Below are 12945 nucleotides of genomic sequence, written 5' to 3' on the forward strand. Positions count from 1 at the left end.
GCCGCACCTGCATCCTCCAGGTGATAGTGGAAGAGAGGACAAGCATCCGGGTAAGAAGAAGAGAATCCAAAAGAGCTCAATCAGAGAGAGAGAGTGCTCCAGTGGAAGGCCAGAGGGAGAGGGCTGAGCAAGGAGCCCAATGCGGGCTCCACCCCAGGACCCCGGGATCGTGACCTGAGCCGAAGGCAGACACTTGACTGAGCCACCCAGGTGCCCACCATTGACCAGTTATGAGGACAACATAAAGACATGTGCAAACACTTAAGGACTCAGACATTTACTTCCCTCATACCCACTGCTAAGGAATGATTTAAGGACCAGCTCTAACAAAATAAGAATATAAACCAAAAAAAGAGGCAGGCTCATAGTGGAGGAAGATTGAGAATATGATAATAACACCCAGGGGAAGAAAAAAAAAAAGCAATCAGAAACTCCAGGGTGAACAATAAAACCATATAGAGCAAACAGGTCTAAGTGTGAGTTGAGAGTCTTGATCCACTGGACATGGCTCTAGGAGGTTAGCGCTGTTAGCACTTCCAACACGACCACAGTGACTTCTATTTTGCACAGAAACTGAGGCTGAGAAATCTGACCAGCTCGTACAAGCAGTCTGACCCCAAGCTCACTCAGCCTCGCTGCCTTGTCCCCCACAAATTATGAGCCAAGCAAAGGAATGATGTAAGATGGAATCCCCAGTGTGGACTTGAGCCTCTGCCCAGAGGGCTTGCCCTCAGGCTCGGAGCCAGCTCACACTCGGTGTAATGCTCTGAACACTTATGACATTTGAACAAGGGCACATGGGGCCTCCCACGTGTTGCTGATCCCAGTGGCCTTGAGTCCTCTCCTCTGAGTAGCACCCAAGGAAGTGTAAAAACGCTGTCCTCTGTCTGAGCAGCCAGTGTTAGGAACCAGAATGTGAACATCCCCGAGGCTAGTGTGGGTGGAACTGTATTGGAGCTGGGCTCAGAAAGGAAAGTCAGAATACTGGCCCAGTCTTCACTTAAAAGTTTATATTTTAGGGGCGCCCGGGTGGCTCAGTCAGTTGAGCGGCTGCCTTCGGCTCAGGTCGTGACCCTGGAGTCCCGGGATCGAGTCCCGCGTCGGGCTCCCTGCTCGGCGGGGAGCCTGCTTCGCCCTCTGACCCTCCTCCCTCTCATGCGCTCTCTCTCTTAAATAAATAAATAAAATCATGGGGCACCTGGGTGGCTCAGTTGGTTAAGCGACTGCCTTCGGCTCGGGTCATGATCCTGGAGTCCCGGGATCGAGTCCCGCATCGGGCTCCCTGCTCAGCAGGGAGTCTGCTTCTCCCTCTGCCCTTCCCCCCTCTCATGCTCTCTGTCTCTCATTCTCTCTCTCAAATAAATAAATAAAATCTTAAAAAAAAAAAAAGAAAGAAATAGAACAACGTTAAAATATGGAATTCTATTTCATACTATCTAGCCCCAGGGAAGGCATACAGCACATAAGTATTTAGAAGTGAAGGCACTGGAGCAGGACGGACGTTAACTGCAAGGTGAGGGAAGCCCCTGGCCAGTTCTGGTCTTACATCAGCTCTTCTATAAAACAGAGCTTTCCGGGGCGCCTGGGTGGCTCAGTTGGTTGGGCCACTGCCTTCGGCTCGGGTCATGATCCTGGAGTCCCGGGATCGAGTCCCGCGTCGGGCTCCCTGCTCGGCGGGGAGTCTGCTTCTCCCTCTGACCCTCCCCCTTCTCATGCTCTCTCTCTCTTAAATAAATAAAATCATGGGGCGCCTGGGTGGCTCAGTCGGTTGAGCGACTGCCTTCGGCCCAGGTCATGATCCTGGAGTCCCGGGATCGAGTCCCGCATCGGGCTCCCTGCTCGGCGGGGAGCCTGCTTCGCCCTCTGACCTTCCCCCTCTCATGCTCTATCTCATTCTCTCTCTCGCAAATAAATAAATAAAATCTTAAAAAAAAAATGGATATCATAAAAAAGACATAAATTTCCCAGAATGTTAAACATTAAAGGCATCAGATTAAAAGTCCCACAGACAGGGGCTCCTGGGTGGCTCAGTTGGTGGAGCGACTGCCTTCGGCTCAGGTCATGACCCTGGAGTCCCGGGATCGAGTCCCGCATCGGGCTCCCTGCTCAGCGGGGAGTCTGCTTCTCCCTCTGACCCTCTCATGCTCTATCTCATTCTCTGTCTCAAATAAATAAATAAAATCTTTAAAAAAAAAAAAGTTTATATTTTATCCATGTATTTTTTTTGCACAAACTTTTGATTTTTAGAAATATTGCACTAAACTACTATTTACTTTGAGGACTGAAGTTTTGGTGGTCCCCTCCACTTTGGAATTTGCACCTGAAGCCAGTGCCTTCCACTCCTGTGCTACCTGAGTACCTGGGAGAACCAGGGAGTCACCTCGAGAGAACCAAGCCCTGTGAGTGGAAATAGGAAGTCGAGGCACAATGTGCAAAGCTGGAAATAAAGTTAGAGCCACGTAGCCCTTCATTCAGGGGTAATGGGAGTACACCTCCCACAGTGGAGTTGGGTGAGGGTGTGGTGAGACCTTTTCTGTTGGGCTTTTTAAAAATATTACTATTGTTTTATTTTTATTCTTTTTTTTTTTTTAAGATTTTATTTATTTATTTATTTGAGACAGAGAGAATGAGAGAGAGAGAGCACATGAGAGGGGGGAGGGTCAGAGGGAGAAGCAGACTTCCCGCCGAGCAGGAGCCCGATGCGGGACTCGATCTAGGGACTCCGGGATCATGACCTGAGCCGAAGGCAGTCGCTTAACCAACTGAGCCACCCAGGCGCCCCATTATTTTTATTCTTTTAAAAGATTTTATTTATCTGAGAGAGAGACAGAGCACAGGGGGAGGGGCAGAGGGAGAAGCAGACTCTCCCCTGAGCAGGGAGCTCGAGGCGGGGCTCAACTGAGATCGGGACCTGAGTCGAAGGCAGACACTTCACCGACTGAGCCACCCGGGCGCCCCAAGAATTTAATTTTTTTTTAAGATTTTATTTATTTATCAGACAGAGAGAGCACACAAGCAGGGGGAGGGGGAGGGGGAAGTAGGCTTCCCACGGAGCAGGGAGCCCGATGCGGGACTCGATCCCAGGACCCTGAGATCATGACCTGAGCCGAAAGCAGACGCTTAACCCACTGAGCCACCCAGGCGTCCCCCCAAGAATTTAATTTTTTAAAAAAATGATTAAAGCCAAGGAATTCTGAATTTGAAAATGGAGAGAAGGTCAAAATCAAGGGTCAGGCGGGTTTCAAAGGACAAACCCCTGGGCCACGTGGGGACGGATGAAGGGATGGAGAACTCGAGGACCCAGCGAGACCGTGTACAAACAAAGGAGTCAGGCCTGAGGCATCGTGGTTGCGGTGCTGGATGGCGGACACGAAGGGTCAGGCTCATGACCCGTGTGAATTCACAAGGACGCCACCGTGCCTGGGGAACGGCCCAAGAAAGTAAGACAAGCAAGAAATAAATTCAAATAAATATCTATCAAGAGAGGAGAAAATAAGGAACTTCCTGAGTGTGAGAGATAGGGAATTGAAATAACCTGAAAATTTTGGCAAAAGCAAGAAACGGGAGGAGACTGGAGGTAGGACAAGAAAATGTGGACCGGCTTGAATGATCGTATTTAAAGACAAACATGCTCAGATGAGATTAAGAAATAAAATACAATTATGTGCTCTTAGGATCCAACTCTGAAATAAGAAAAAAGTTAGAAATAAAGAGAGAAAAATAGGGGGTCGACACATGTTAATAAAGCAGAGAACGGATTCCAAGAGAGGCTGGCAGAGAAGGGGAGCTCTCAGCGGGGCAGGCCGGTCCGCTGGCCCCAGCAGACCGAGCCCCACCCTCGAAGCAGCGCCCAGGTCCCGAGGAGACAGGTCATGGAGGCTGGAGGTGAGTGGACACCGTGTCTGCGGCAGGACACAGCAGAGGGCAGGCAGACGTGTGCGTCTCCTCCGCAGAGACTCCTGGTTCCAACTGGCCCTGGGCTTCCTCACAGCGCCCCCGACGCCGTGGTCTGCCGGGAGCCCCGGGCCCAGAGTGAGGGCCTGGACTCTATTTCTCACCCATCAAGGCAGGTCTTCTCTGCACAGGGTTGGCTGAGGGCCAAACCCCCGGTCTGGTCCCGAGGACACCCCGTTGGGGTGCGAGTCCTGGCGGAGAAAGTCCTTGATGGGGACTGGGGCCAGTGACACTGAGGACATCCCCCCCACCGGTCCTCTCAGGATGTGTGAGTGATGGGGGGAGAGGGCGGGAGGAGCCAGAGTGGAGGAGGGCTGCTATCCTCAGCACAGCCCCCACGTGGGCCTTCCCGCAGCAACCCCCACGGGGAGAAGGCACAGGAAACTCCGCTAACGGTAGCCGGGCCAGGGCTGGGGCACGGCCTCCCTTCTCAGGCGGGCGGCAGGGCCTGTCCTTGGAGGTGGGGTGAGGACACAGGGGGGCTCTGCAGGGCAGGTCAGCTTGAGGGTCCAACGCTATCCAGGGGCAGAGGCGTCAGGGAACCTGGTGAGGGCATGGGGTCTGCGTGCCCCCTCCCACCCCGCCGAGAAGGCCCTAAGGACCCAGAGTGGGCTGGGGTCTCCCTGCCTCAGCCACACCTCTCACCAGCCTTCCTGGCCTGGCTGCCTCCCAGCCCTGCTGCCCCCTAGAACCCTGGACGCTGGCCCAGCCCTGGGACCAGGATCCTCCTGTCTCAGCAGTGACTGGGCATCAGGAGCCCTGAGGGGGCAGCAGGGCTGAGAAATGCTGACACTCCAGATTTCTGACCCAAACCCAGCAGAGAGCAGACACTCGGTTCCCCGTGCGTCCGGCCTGCTCGGTCAGAAGCCTGCAGCCTGAATGGGGGTGGCCGGGACGCCAGTGCGCTGCAGGCCAGGAGCTGGGTGCTGGCCCCCAGCGCTGGGTGGGGTGTGGTGGGAGCCCCCCCGGGGGGCCGCGCTCCATCTTCCATGCTCACGGGAAACTTTTTACAGGCAAACAAAGGGGTACATTACAAGAGGGCAACTCTGAACAATTGTTGCCGTTCTTTGCAGATCTCAGGCCCCAGGTTGAGTAAGGACACAAGCAGCGCTGTCGACCCCTCCCAAGTTTGCCCTTTCACCGGCTCTGGGTGCTCCCCAGGGGTCAGCGGCCTCCGACTGCCGGGCGCAGTCAGCGACACCCAGCCCACAGGGTCCAGGACTTTCCACCTGCCCCCCCCCCCGCCCTCTTCCCGGGAAGTGCTGGTTACTGATTGAACGCCAGGAGCCTTGAATGGGACAGCTCCTGGCAATAATCACCTGGACCAAAGACCTCTGCTCTCTCTTCTGCACACAGAGCAGCTCCTTGCAGCCTCGGCTGGACCCCGCGGTGCTCAAGGCAGCCGGGTGAGGACAGACACACACAGCAGTGCTGGAAGCAGTCCCTGGAGACGTTATGTGGATCAGCTGGTGGCTCTGGCCCCTCGTGGCCCTCTGCACCGGAGACCAGTTCCGGGATGAGGCTGAGAGAATCATGCGGGGCACACCTGTCATCGATGGGTAAGTCACCACTCACGTGACAGGACTGGGCACAGACCTATCTCTACGGGGACTCACTCTCTCCATCCACAACACGGCCTTTGCCCTTTGCTGGCCTCAGCTTCTTCAGGAGGTCCCCCAAAGCATCAGCAGGAATAGAGAAGTTGCAAGGTCCCTGTAGCCCTCAGCAGCTCCCGGGGTGCCCTCCAACCTGCCCCCTGTTGCACCCTAGGTGCCAGATCCCAGCTCGGAGTGGGTGTTGGGGGTGGAGGATGTTGGGGCCTGGCCCCGGGCATGCCTCCAACTAGCCACATAGCCCAAGGAGCCATATTTCCTCTCGGGGCCTTAGCTTCTTCACCTGAAGCTGCAGGTAAGGTGGCATCTACCACGGGCCCCCGGGAGGCCTTGCCTGGCCCTCTCGACTCTCCTCTGAGACCTTTCTCATTCCCCTCCGTGTCCTGCATCCACCTGGAGGAGACCTCATCAGGCCCGGGGTCCCCGGGTTACCTCTGTGCTGGCTGCACAGCTTGACCTCACCTGTGTGCTCACTGACCCCCCCCACTCCCGCAGACCCCTTTCCAGCCAAGACCTTGGAGACACCTCGTTCTTTCTCTGGTGTCACAGCCAACCTGGCAGGGTCTGTCCCCTCCAATTCCCAGTGCATCTGCATCCACCCTCCTTCCCCACCCCCTTCCCCACCTCCACCGGGTCACCCGTGAGCCTCTGACTGTCCTGGCTTCCACCGGCTGAGGTCTGGTCTCAATGCTGCACCAGAGGGAGTCTGGGAGACCTAAGTCCCAGCTTCTGTCCTTCTGGCTCAAGTTCCCCACCCGCCATGGCTCCCATTGAGCTCAAACTATGGCCGAAGTCCCCCACTGGCCCTTGAGACCTACCCCCTGCCTTACCCTGGCCATCTCCACACCCGGATGCTAAGGCAGGCTTCCACTGTCCCTGCTTGTCCTCATGTCCACGCTGCCACCCTCGTCTCCTCCTGGGTTTGCTGACTGTGTAAAACCCCAGCTGGGCACACGCCTCAGCCCTGCTGCTCCTGCCGCCCTTCCTGTCACGCCTCCCCTGCAGACCAGCTGAGAGCGGGGACTTGGTTCCCCGTGCGTCCAGTCCAAAGAGCTGCAGGAGACGCACGCTAGCATACCCATGGGTGGGGAATGTTCGGACTGCTCCTGTGTGTCTCCGGCACCAGTAAGTGCTCAATAAATGTTACAGTCGTGACTATTTGGCAGATGCTCTGGGCTTTGTCGGACAAAAAACTCTGCAAGAAAAGCAGAGAAAACGGGATGTGTCCTTCTTTGGGAGCCTCAGGGAGCTGTGGTGGCCCTAGAGAAGGGAGGGGCCACCAGAGGCTAGTGTGCACCCCTCTGCCCTTGCTTCCTTCCCTGTACCTCCTTCCTGGCCCCAGGGTCCCCTCATGCATGCTCCGTGGGGGATGAGGCACGATGTCTGCTCAGAGGCTGCTGCCCTGGGCTCCCACCCTGGGTGGAGCCCCTGCTGTCTGGTATGAGCCCGGGAAGGTGCTCTGCTCCTTCATTCTGAGGGGCGGGCGGGGGGCGGGCAGCTGGGCATGGAGAGGGGGGCCCGAGTTCAGTGGCAGGGGGTCCAGAGAGCTGTATGAGGGGTAAGATGTATCAAAGAGCCCAGACAGCCAGGAATACTCAGGGAACTGGGATTTGGGGATTTGGGATTGTCCAAAGAGCTAGAAAGTTAAAACTAGGCTGAGAGGACCAAATCCAATACTAATAGATCAGTTAGTATTAGCTACCTACATTACTCTTGCAGGTAAGAGACCCAAGTAAGTGGTTTCAACAAGAGAAATCCAGAGGGAGTCCTGGCATGATGTTCCATAATGGAACATAGCGGCCATCATTCCCATGGTGACCTCACGGTGTAAAGTGGCTGCACCAGCCCCAGCCTTTACATCTGTGTGCCAGCCAGCAGGAATGAGGAAGAGACACGGAAAGGGCAAAGAGTGAGCAACAGCTGTCTGTAAACGAGATCTTCTGGAAGATACCAAAGGGCAGAACTTAGTCACATGGCCACACCCAGCTATAAAGGGGCAGGGAAGTATCTTTATTTCAAACGGCCATGTTCCCTGCTAAAAATAGGGGACTCTTGGGACGCCTGGGTGGTTCAGTCGTTAAGTGCTTCGGCTCAGGTCATGATCCCGGGGTCCTGGGATCGAGCCCCACATCGGGCTCCCTGCTCAGCGGGAAGCCTGCTTCTTCCTCTCCCACACCCCCCGCTTGTGTTCTGACAAATAAATAAAATCTTAAAAAAAAAAAATAGGGGGTTCTTACCAAGAAAAAGGTGGAGAATGGATAACAAGCCACCGGCAGTCTCTCCTACAATAGCTAGCTGTCCTTCGAGTGCGTGGAACTGTCACCTCCCCCCTTGGAGTAGGGGCAGGATCCTCATATCACCCCCAAGGACAATGCCCCCACCACACAGATAAGGAGGGTGGGTCCAGCAGGCTCCAGAGCGGCAGTGCTGACCGCAGGGTGAAGGTGGCCTGTGTTCCCCACCCTGGGCTCCAGGGAAAGTGCCCCTCCCTGCCGGTGGGTTCCTGGCTGGCGGCTAGAGGGTGGGGCATCAGGCACGGAGTGAAGTCCCATCCAGGGCCCTGGCCGGCCCTGCCCCAGGACAGCACCCAGAGGCACCCGGACCCTGGCGTTCAGCTACCCGTCCACCTCTCAGTCAGCAAAGGCGTCCTGGCCAGCAGCCCACACCCTGTGACATCACGACGCAGCTGCGGCAGGAGCCCCCCGAAAGAGCAGGGGCAGCGGGCCTGCGAGGCCCGGGTGCTAGCAGTTACTCCTCTACCCTCAGTTTACTCTGAGGAAGGTACAGAAGCATCCCCCTGTTACAGGTGGGAGCTGAGAGGCGGGAGCCAGGATTGGAGAGGGACACTGGATGGGGGGGGAGGCCGCGGCTGCTCGTCCTGGGGCGAGGGGTCTCGAAAGCAGGAGTGGCCCCCCACACCGGCAGTGCCCCCTGGGAAGGGGCTGGGTGGGCCACGAGACACCAAGACGAAGGCCCCTTGGCACTGCGTCAGGGATCCAGCAGGGGAGTCTCCACAGGTGTCCCGCGTTCCAGGCCCGGCTGATTAAAGTGCAGATTCCAACCGGCAGGTCTGAGCTGGGCCTGAGACTCTGCATTTCCAATCAGCTCCCTGGCCCATACCTCTTCCACACGTGGAACTTAGGGGGACCTGGCGCCCCAGAGGTCTCTCCTGCTTTGGGCTGCTCCTGGTTCCTGGGTCCAGGGAGGAATCTGCCCAGCCCTGTGCGTTCTGCCTTTGCAGCCCCCGACCAGCTGCTGACATTCAACCCCCCCTCCTCCTCCCTTCCTCCTCTCCTCTCTCCCTCCAAAGCACTCACCCCTACTGGCTCCTGGGAAAACTCAGAGGGGACTCAGTGCTTTGGGACATATTGGGATGTGCTCGCAAACAGGGCAGGGCTCTCCCAGAGCCCCCGATGCCCTGCTCCTGCAGCCCCAGGAGGATGGGGTGGGGGGCGCCAGGCCCCTAAGGGCAGGCCACACCCACATCCCTGCCCCCTCCCTGCAAGGGGAGGAGTTCATCGTTAACTTGTGAAAACGGTCAGGGTCAGGGTCCCACACCCGGCTCCCGCCCCGCTGCCCAGGGCCGCTTTTCCCTCTGGGGACCTGGGCTGGGTGTGGGGCACAAGGGAGCAGCTACTCTGTGCAGGTGTGTCCATAAGCATGGAGCCATGTGTCACTCCTGTGGCTGGCTTTAGGTCTGAGCCTGTGAGAAACAGGGGAGGCCCCAGGTGCACGTGGCCATCCTGCCTTGCCTCTGACCCTTCTCCTGCCCCCCGGGCCCCCCAGGCACAACGACCTTCCCTGGCAGCTGCTAACCATGTTCAACAACCAGCTCCAGCAAGAGAAGGCCAATCTGACGAGCCTCGCCCAAACACACACCAACATCCCCAAGCTGAAGGCTGGCTTTGTGGGGGGCCAGGTAGGCCTCAGCTCAGCCCTGCACTCGCCCCTGCCGGGGTTCTGGCTCCCTGGCGGTGGTACCTCCTGAGCCCCTTGGGACCACGAGTCTTCGGAGGGGACTCATGGCCACACAGGCCACGGGAGGGCCTCTGAGGCGCCCGTGTGCACGTGGGGGGTGGGGCTCAGAGGTTCCGCTCCTAGCCCCTCTCCCCCGTGCCCCCTAGTTCTGGTCTGCATACACCCCCTGCGACACCCAGAACAAAGACGCTGTGAGGAGGATACTGGAGCAGATCGATGTCATCCACCGCATGTGCCAGATGTACCCTGAGACCTTTGTGTGCGTCACCGACAGCGCAGGTGGGTCCGGGTCCAGCCCGCCCTGCTGAGCCCCTGCTGCCCCAGCCCCATCCCGGAACAGGGCAGCTCGGACTGCCCAGGTGTGCCCTGTGGAAGCTCCCGGGACGTGCGGGCACGCCCCCAGCTGGCTCTCCTCACAGGCATCCGGCAGGCCTTCCAGGAGGGGCGCATAGCCAGCCTCGTTGGCGTGGAGGGCGGCCACTCCATAGACAGCAGCCTGGGCGTCCTGCGGGCACTCTACCACCTGGGCATGCGGTACCTGACCCTCACCCACAGCTGCAACACGCCCTGGTAAGTGACCCCAGGGAGGGCCCACGGGCCACGCGGGAGGGTCACAGGGTGGGGGTCAAACACCAGCTCTGCCCTCCTCCGGCACCTCCCTGTCCTTCCGGGCGTCGGGGACGTGGGTGGGCCAGGATGAGCACTCTGCCACTGGGACACCTGCTGTCTGCTCTCCCAGGGCTGACAACTGGCTGGTGGACAAAGAAGACAAGGCCCAGAGCCAAGGCCTGTCAGACTTCGGCCAGGTGAGCAGGGCATTCGGCAAGGACCACAATCCCCCTCAGAGGAGAAGTGACCCCGGACCCAGGGTCTTACCTCTCAGGCCCTCGGTTTCCTATCAGCCGGAGCTGGCAGGGGTTGTCCCAGGGTGGGCATTCACTGGAAGCCGAGGGTCACCCCCCAGCCATTGAAGGGTTCGTGAGCACCTGGCCCAGCAAGGGGCCCTTGCCCAAACCCGCCCCCCCATGCCTAGACTTGTAGGGGGGCTGTGGTGAACCCCGGAAGGCTGTGCAAACACCAGTGTGTCCAGTGCAGCCTTCCTGGCCCCTGCACCCTGTGTCCCTGCAGAGCGTGGTGAAGGAGATGAACCGGCTGGGGGTCATCATTGACTTGGCCCACGTGTCCGAGGCCACCATGAAGGCGGCCCTGAATCTGTCCAAGGCTCCCGTCATCTTCAGCCACTCCTCCGCTTTCAGCCTGTGCAAGCACCGGCGCAATGTGCCCGATACTGTGCTCCAGCTGGTGGTGAGGGGCTGTGGGGCAGGGTGTGGGGGTCCGCCCTGCTCCCTGGGCTGGTCCTGGGCGGCGGCGCCCCCTCCTGCGCCCACAGCCCCGCCCTTCTCCCGAGCAGAACCAGACAGGCAGCCTGGTGATGGTGAATTTCTACAACGACTATGTTTCCTGCCGAAAGGAGGCGACCCTGTCCCAGGTAGCAGGTAGGTGGGTGTGAGCGGCCACAGCGGCAGGGGCGGGGGTCCTGCTCCTGGGACCCACACCTGCTGCCTTCTTTGGCAGACCATCTGGACCACATCAAGAAGGTGGCGGGAGCCGGAGCCGTGGGCTTTGGTGGGGACTTTGACGGTGTTTCAAGGTAAGGGGCCAGGCCAGTGTCCTGTGGATGAGCTGGGAGGGTCACACCCCCCATAAACATGTCATGAGGGTCTGAAGCTAGGAAGTAGGTAACTGCAGACAGGCCCAGCATGTCTCACTCTCAAGGCAACTCCACTGGACCCCCAGTGCCTTGGGATGGGGGTGTGGGCAACTCCGTGGCGTGTGGGGAAGTGGACGGGCCCCTGAGCCCTGAGCCCTGGAATGCATAGCCTGGTTCTCTCTGCCTTCACCTCAGGGTCCCCTCGGGGCTTGAGGACGTGTCCAAGTACCCAGACCTGGTGGCCGAGCTGCTCAGAAGGCAGTGGACAGAGGCGGAGGTCAGGGGCGCCCTGGCCGACAACCTGCTCAGGGTCTTCAAGGCAGTGGAACAGGTGAGGGGAGGGCTGTTGTTTTCTTTCAGTGTTGTCAGCCGGCTGGCAGGCAGGCAGCCCAACCCGTTGTCTGTCCCCAGGTGAGCGATCACACGCAAACTCCTGAGGAGAAGCCCATCCCACTGGACAAGCTGGAGAATTCCTGCAGGACCAAGTATGGCTACTCAGAGGCCCCCAGCTTCCACCACCAGCCAGGGGCCCTGCTGGCCTCCCTTACCACCATCCTCCTCGGCCTGAGTCTTCTTTGATGCCCTGGGATCTGGACCTCCTGGGTCCCTACAGCTCTGGGGAGACTGTGGCCACCAGAGCAGGGAGATTCCAGGATGCTGCTCCCCACGCACAAGGCCTGGCCTCTCCTGACCAGGTACCTGGGCTCACTTGAGGGCAGTAAGCTGTGGGCAGTGCCAGACACAGACGCACAGTGGACCGTCAATAAAGGCAACAACCCTTCTGTGTCATGAGGGTGTGTGTCCTCAGCACCCCAGCCCTGGAGGGGGGCTCCTGAGCATCCAAGGGCAAATTCTGTGAAAATGGTCCCAGGCTGGACCTCCAGACATAGCAGTACCTGGGTCCTGGGAGAGTGGGGTCAGAAAGGGCTCAGGGTCTAAAAAGAACATTGCATGGGCACTGCTTAAGTCTTTATATATAGCCTAGGCTCCAGTTACCCCCTCCCCATGTACACACACAGACACCTGCACAAAGGCACACGCTTGCACATGCACGCACACACACACACACATACACCCCACACCATGATGCACACGTGTGCGCCCCCCCCCCCACACCTGCCCCCCCCACGCACGTGTGCCCCCATCCTCACGCACACACGTGTGCCCCCATCTCGCGCACGTGTGCCCCCATCCCCACGCACACACGTGTGCCCCCATCGTCACGCACGTGTGCCCCCCATCATCACGCACACACGTGTGCCCCCATCCTCACGCACACACATGTGCCCACACTGTGCCCCTTGGCCCTGCTGCCCCCATTCTAGGCCAGAGCCTCTAAGAATGCCCCATCTGGGCAGGTACAGGCTTTAACACTGAGGGAGGAGTTCCCCTGCCCAGGCGCCCTGGGCCCTAAGATGCCCACAAATAAGTGGACAGCCCCGTGCAGCACCTACCAGAAACTGGGGCGCCCACCTGTGCCTGCCTGGCTGCCCCCCACTCCTGTGAGGGTCCCTGCTTCTCATTCCCAGGCAGATCTGCCCTGACCAGAAGGGACACTGGTGGGGATTTGCGGATCACTTAGGATTGATTTAACTTTAAAGGGTTTCTGTCCTGAGTTGGCCAGATCCCACCCAAAGCCCCCCCCCTCCGCCTGGCGGAGACAGTGCGAAGGGTCCCTCTGCTGGGCTG

At 58.6% G+C, this 12945-nt stretch overlaps 1 protein-coding gene across 1 annotated transcript; it reads left to right on the plus strand.

Moving 5' to 3' along the window:
• The first annotated feature begins 5306 nt into the window (after nt 1–5306).
• Nucleotides 5307–12038, plus strand: DPEP1 (dipeptidase 1). Its single transcript, XM_021702312.1, has 10 exons — nt 5307–5513; nt 9354–9486; nt 9692–9824; nt 9965–10115; nt 10285–10351; nt 10674–10850; nt 10957–11041; nt 11121–11196; nt 11452–11587; nt 11668–12038. The coding sequence occupies exons 1-10, from the start codon at nt 5410–5412 to the stop codon at nt 11833–11835; spliced, it is 1230 nt and encodes a 409-aa protein (XP_021557987.1). The 5' UTR covers nt 5307–5409; the 3' UTR covers nt 11836–12038.
• Nucleotides 12039–12945: the final 907 nt, after the last annotated feature.

Source organism: Neomonachus schauinslandi, chromosome 16 (genome assembly GCF_002201575.2).
Source record: "Neomonachus schauinslandi chromosome 16, ASM220157v2, whole genome shotgun sequence".
NCBI classification, from domain to species: domain Eukaryota; kingdom Metazoa; phylum Chordata; class Mammalia; order Carnivora; family Phocidae; genus Neomonachus; species Neomonachus schauinslandi.

Coding starts and splice junctions, on each gene's coding strand:
- DPEP1 (XM_021702312.1), top strand. CDS start 5,410: ATGTGGATCAGCTGGTGGCTCTGGCCCCTCGTGGCCCTCTGCACCGGA. Junction 5,514..9,353: donor GGCACACCTGTCATCGATGG/GTAAGTCACCAC, acceptor CGGGCCCCCCAG/GCACAACGACCTTCCCTGGC. Junction 10,352..10,673: donor GCCTGTCAGACTTCGGCCAG/GTGAGCAGGGCA, acceptor GTGTCCCTGCAG/AGCGTGGTGAAGGAGATGAA.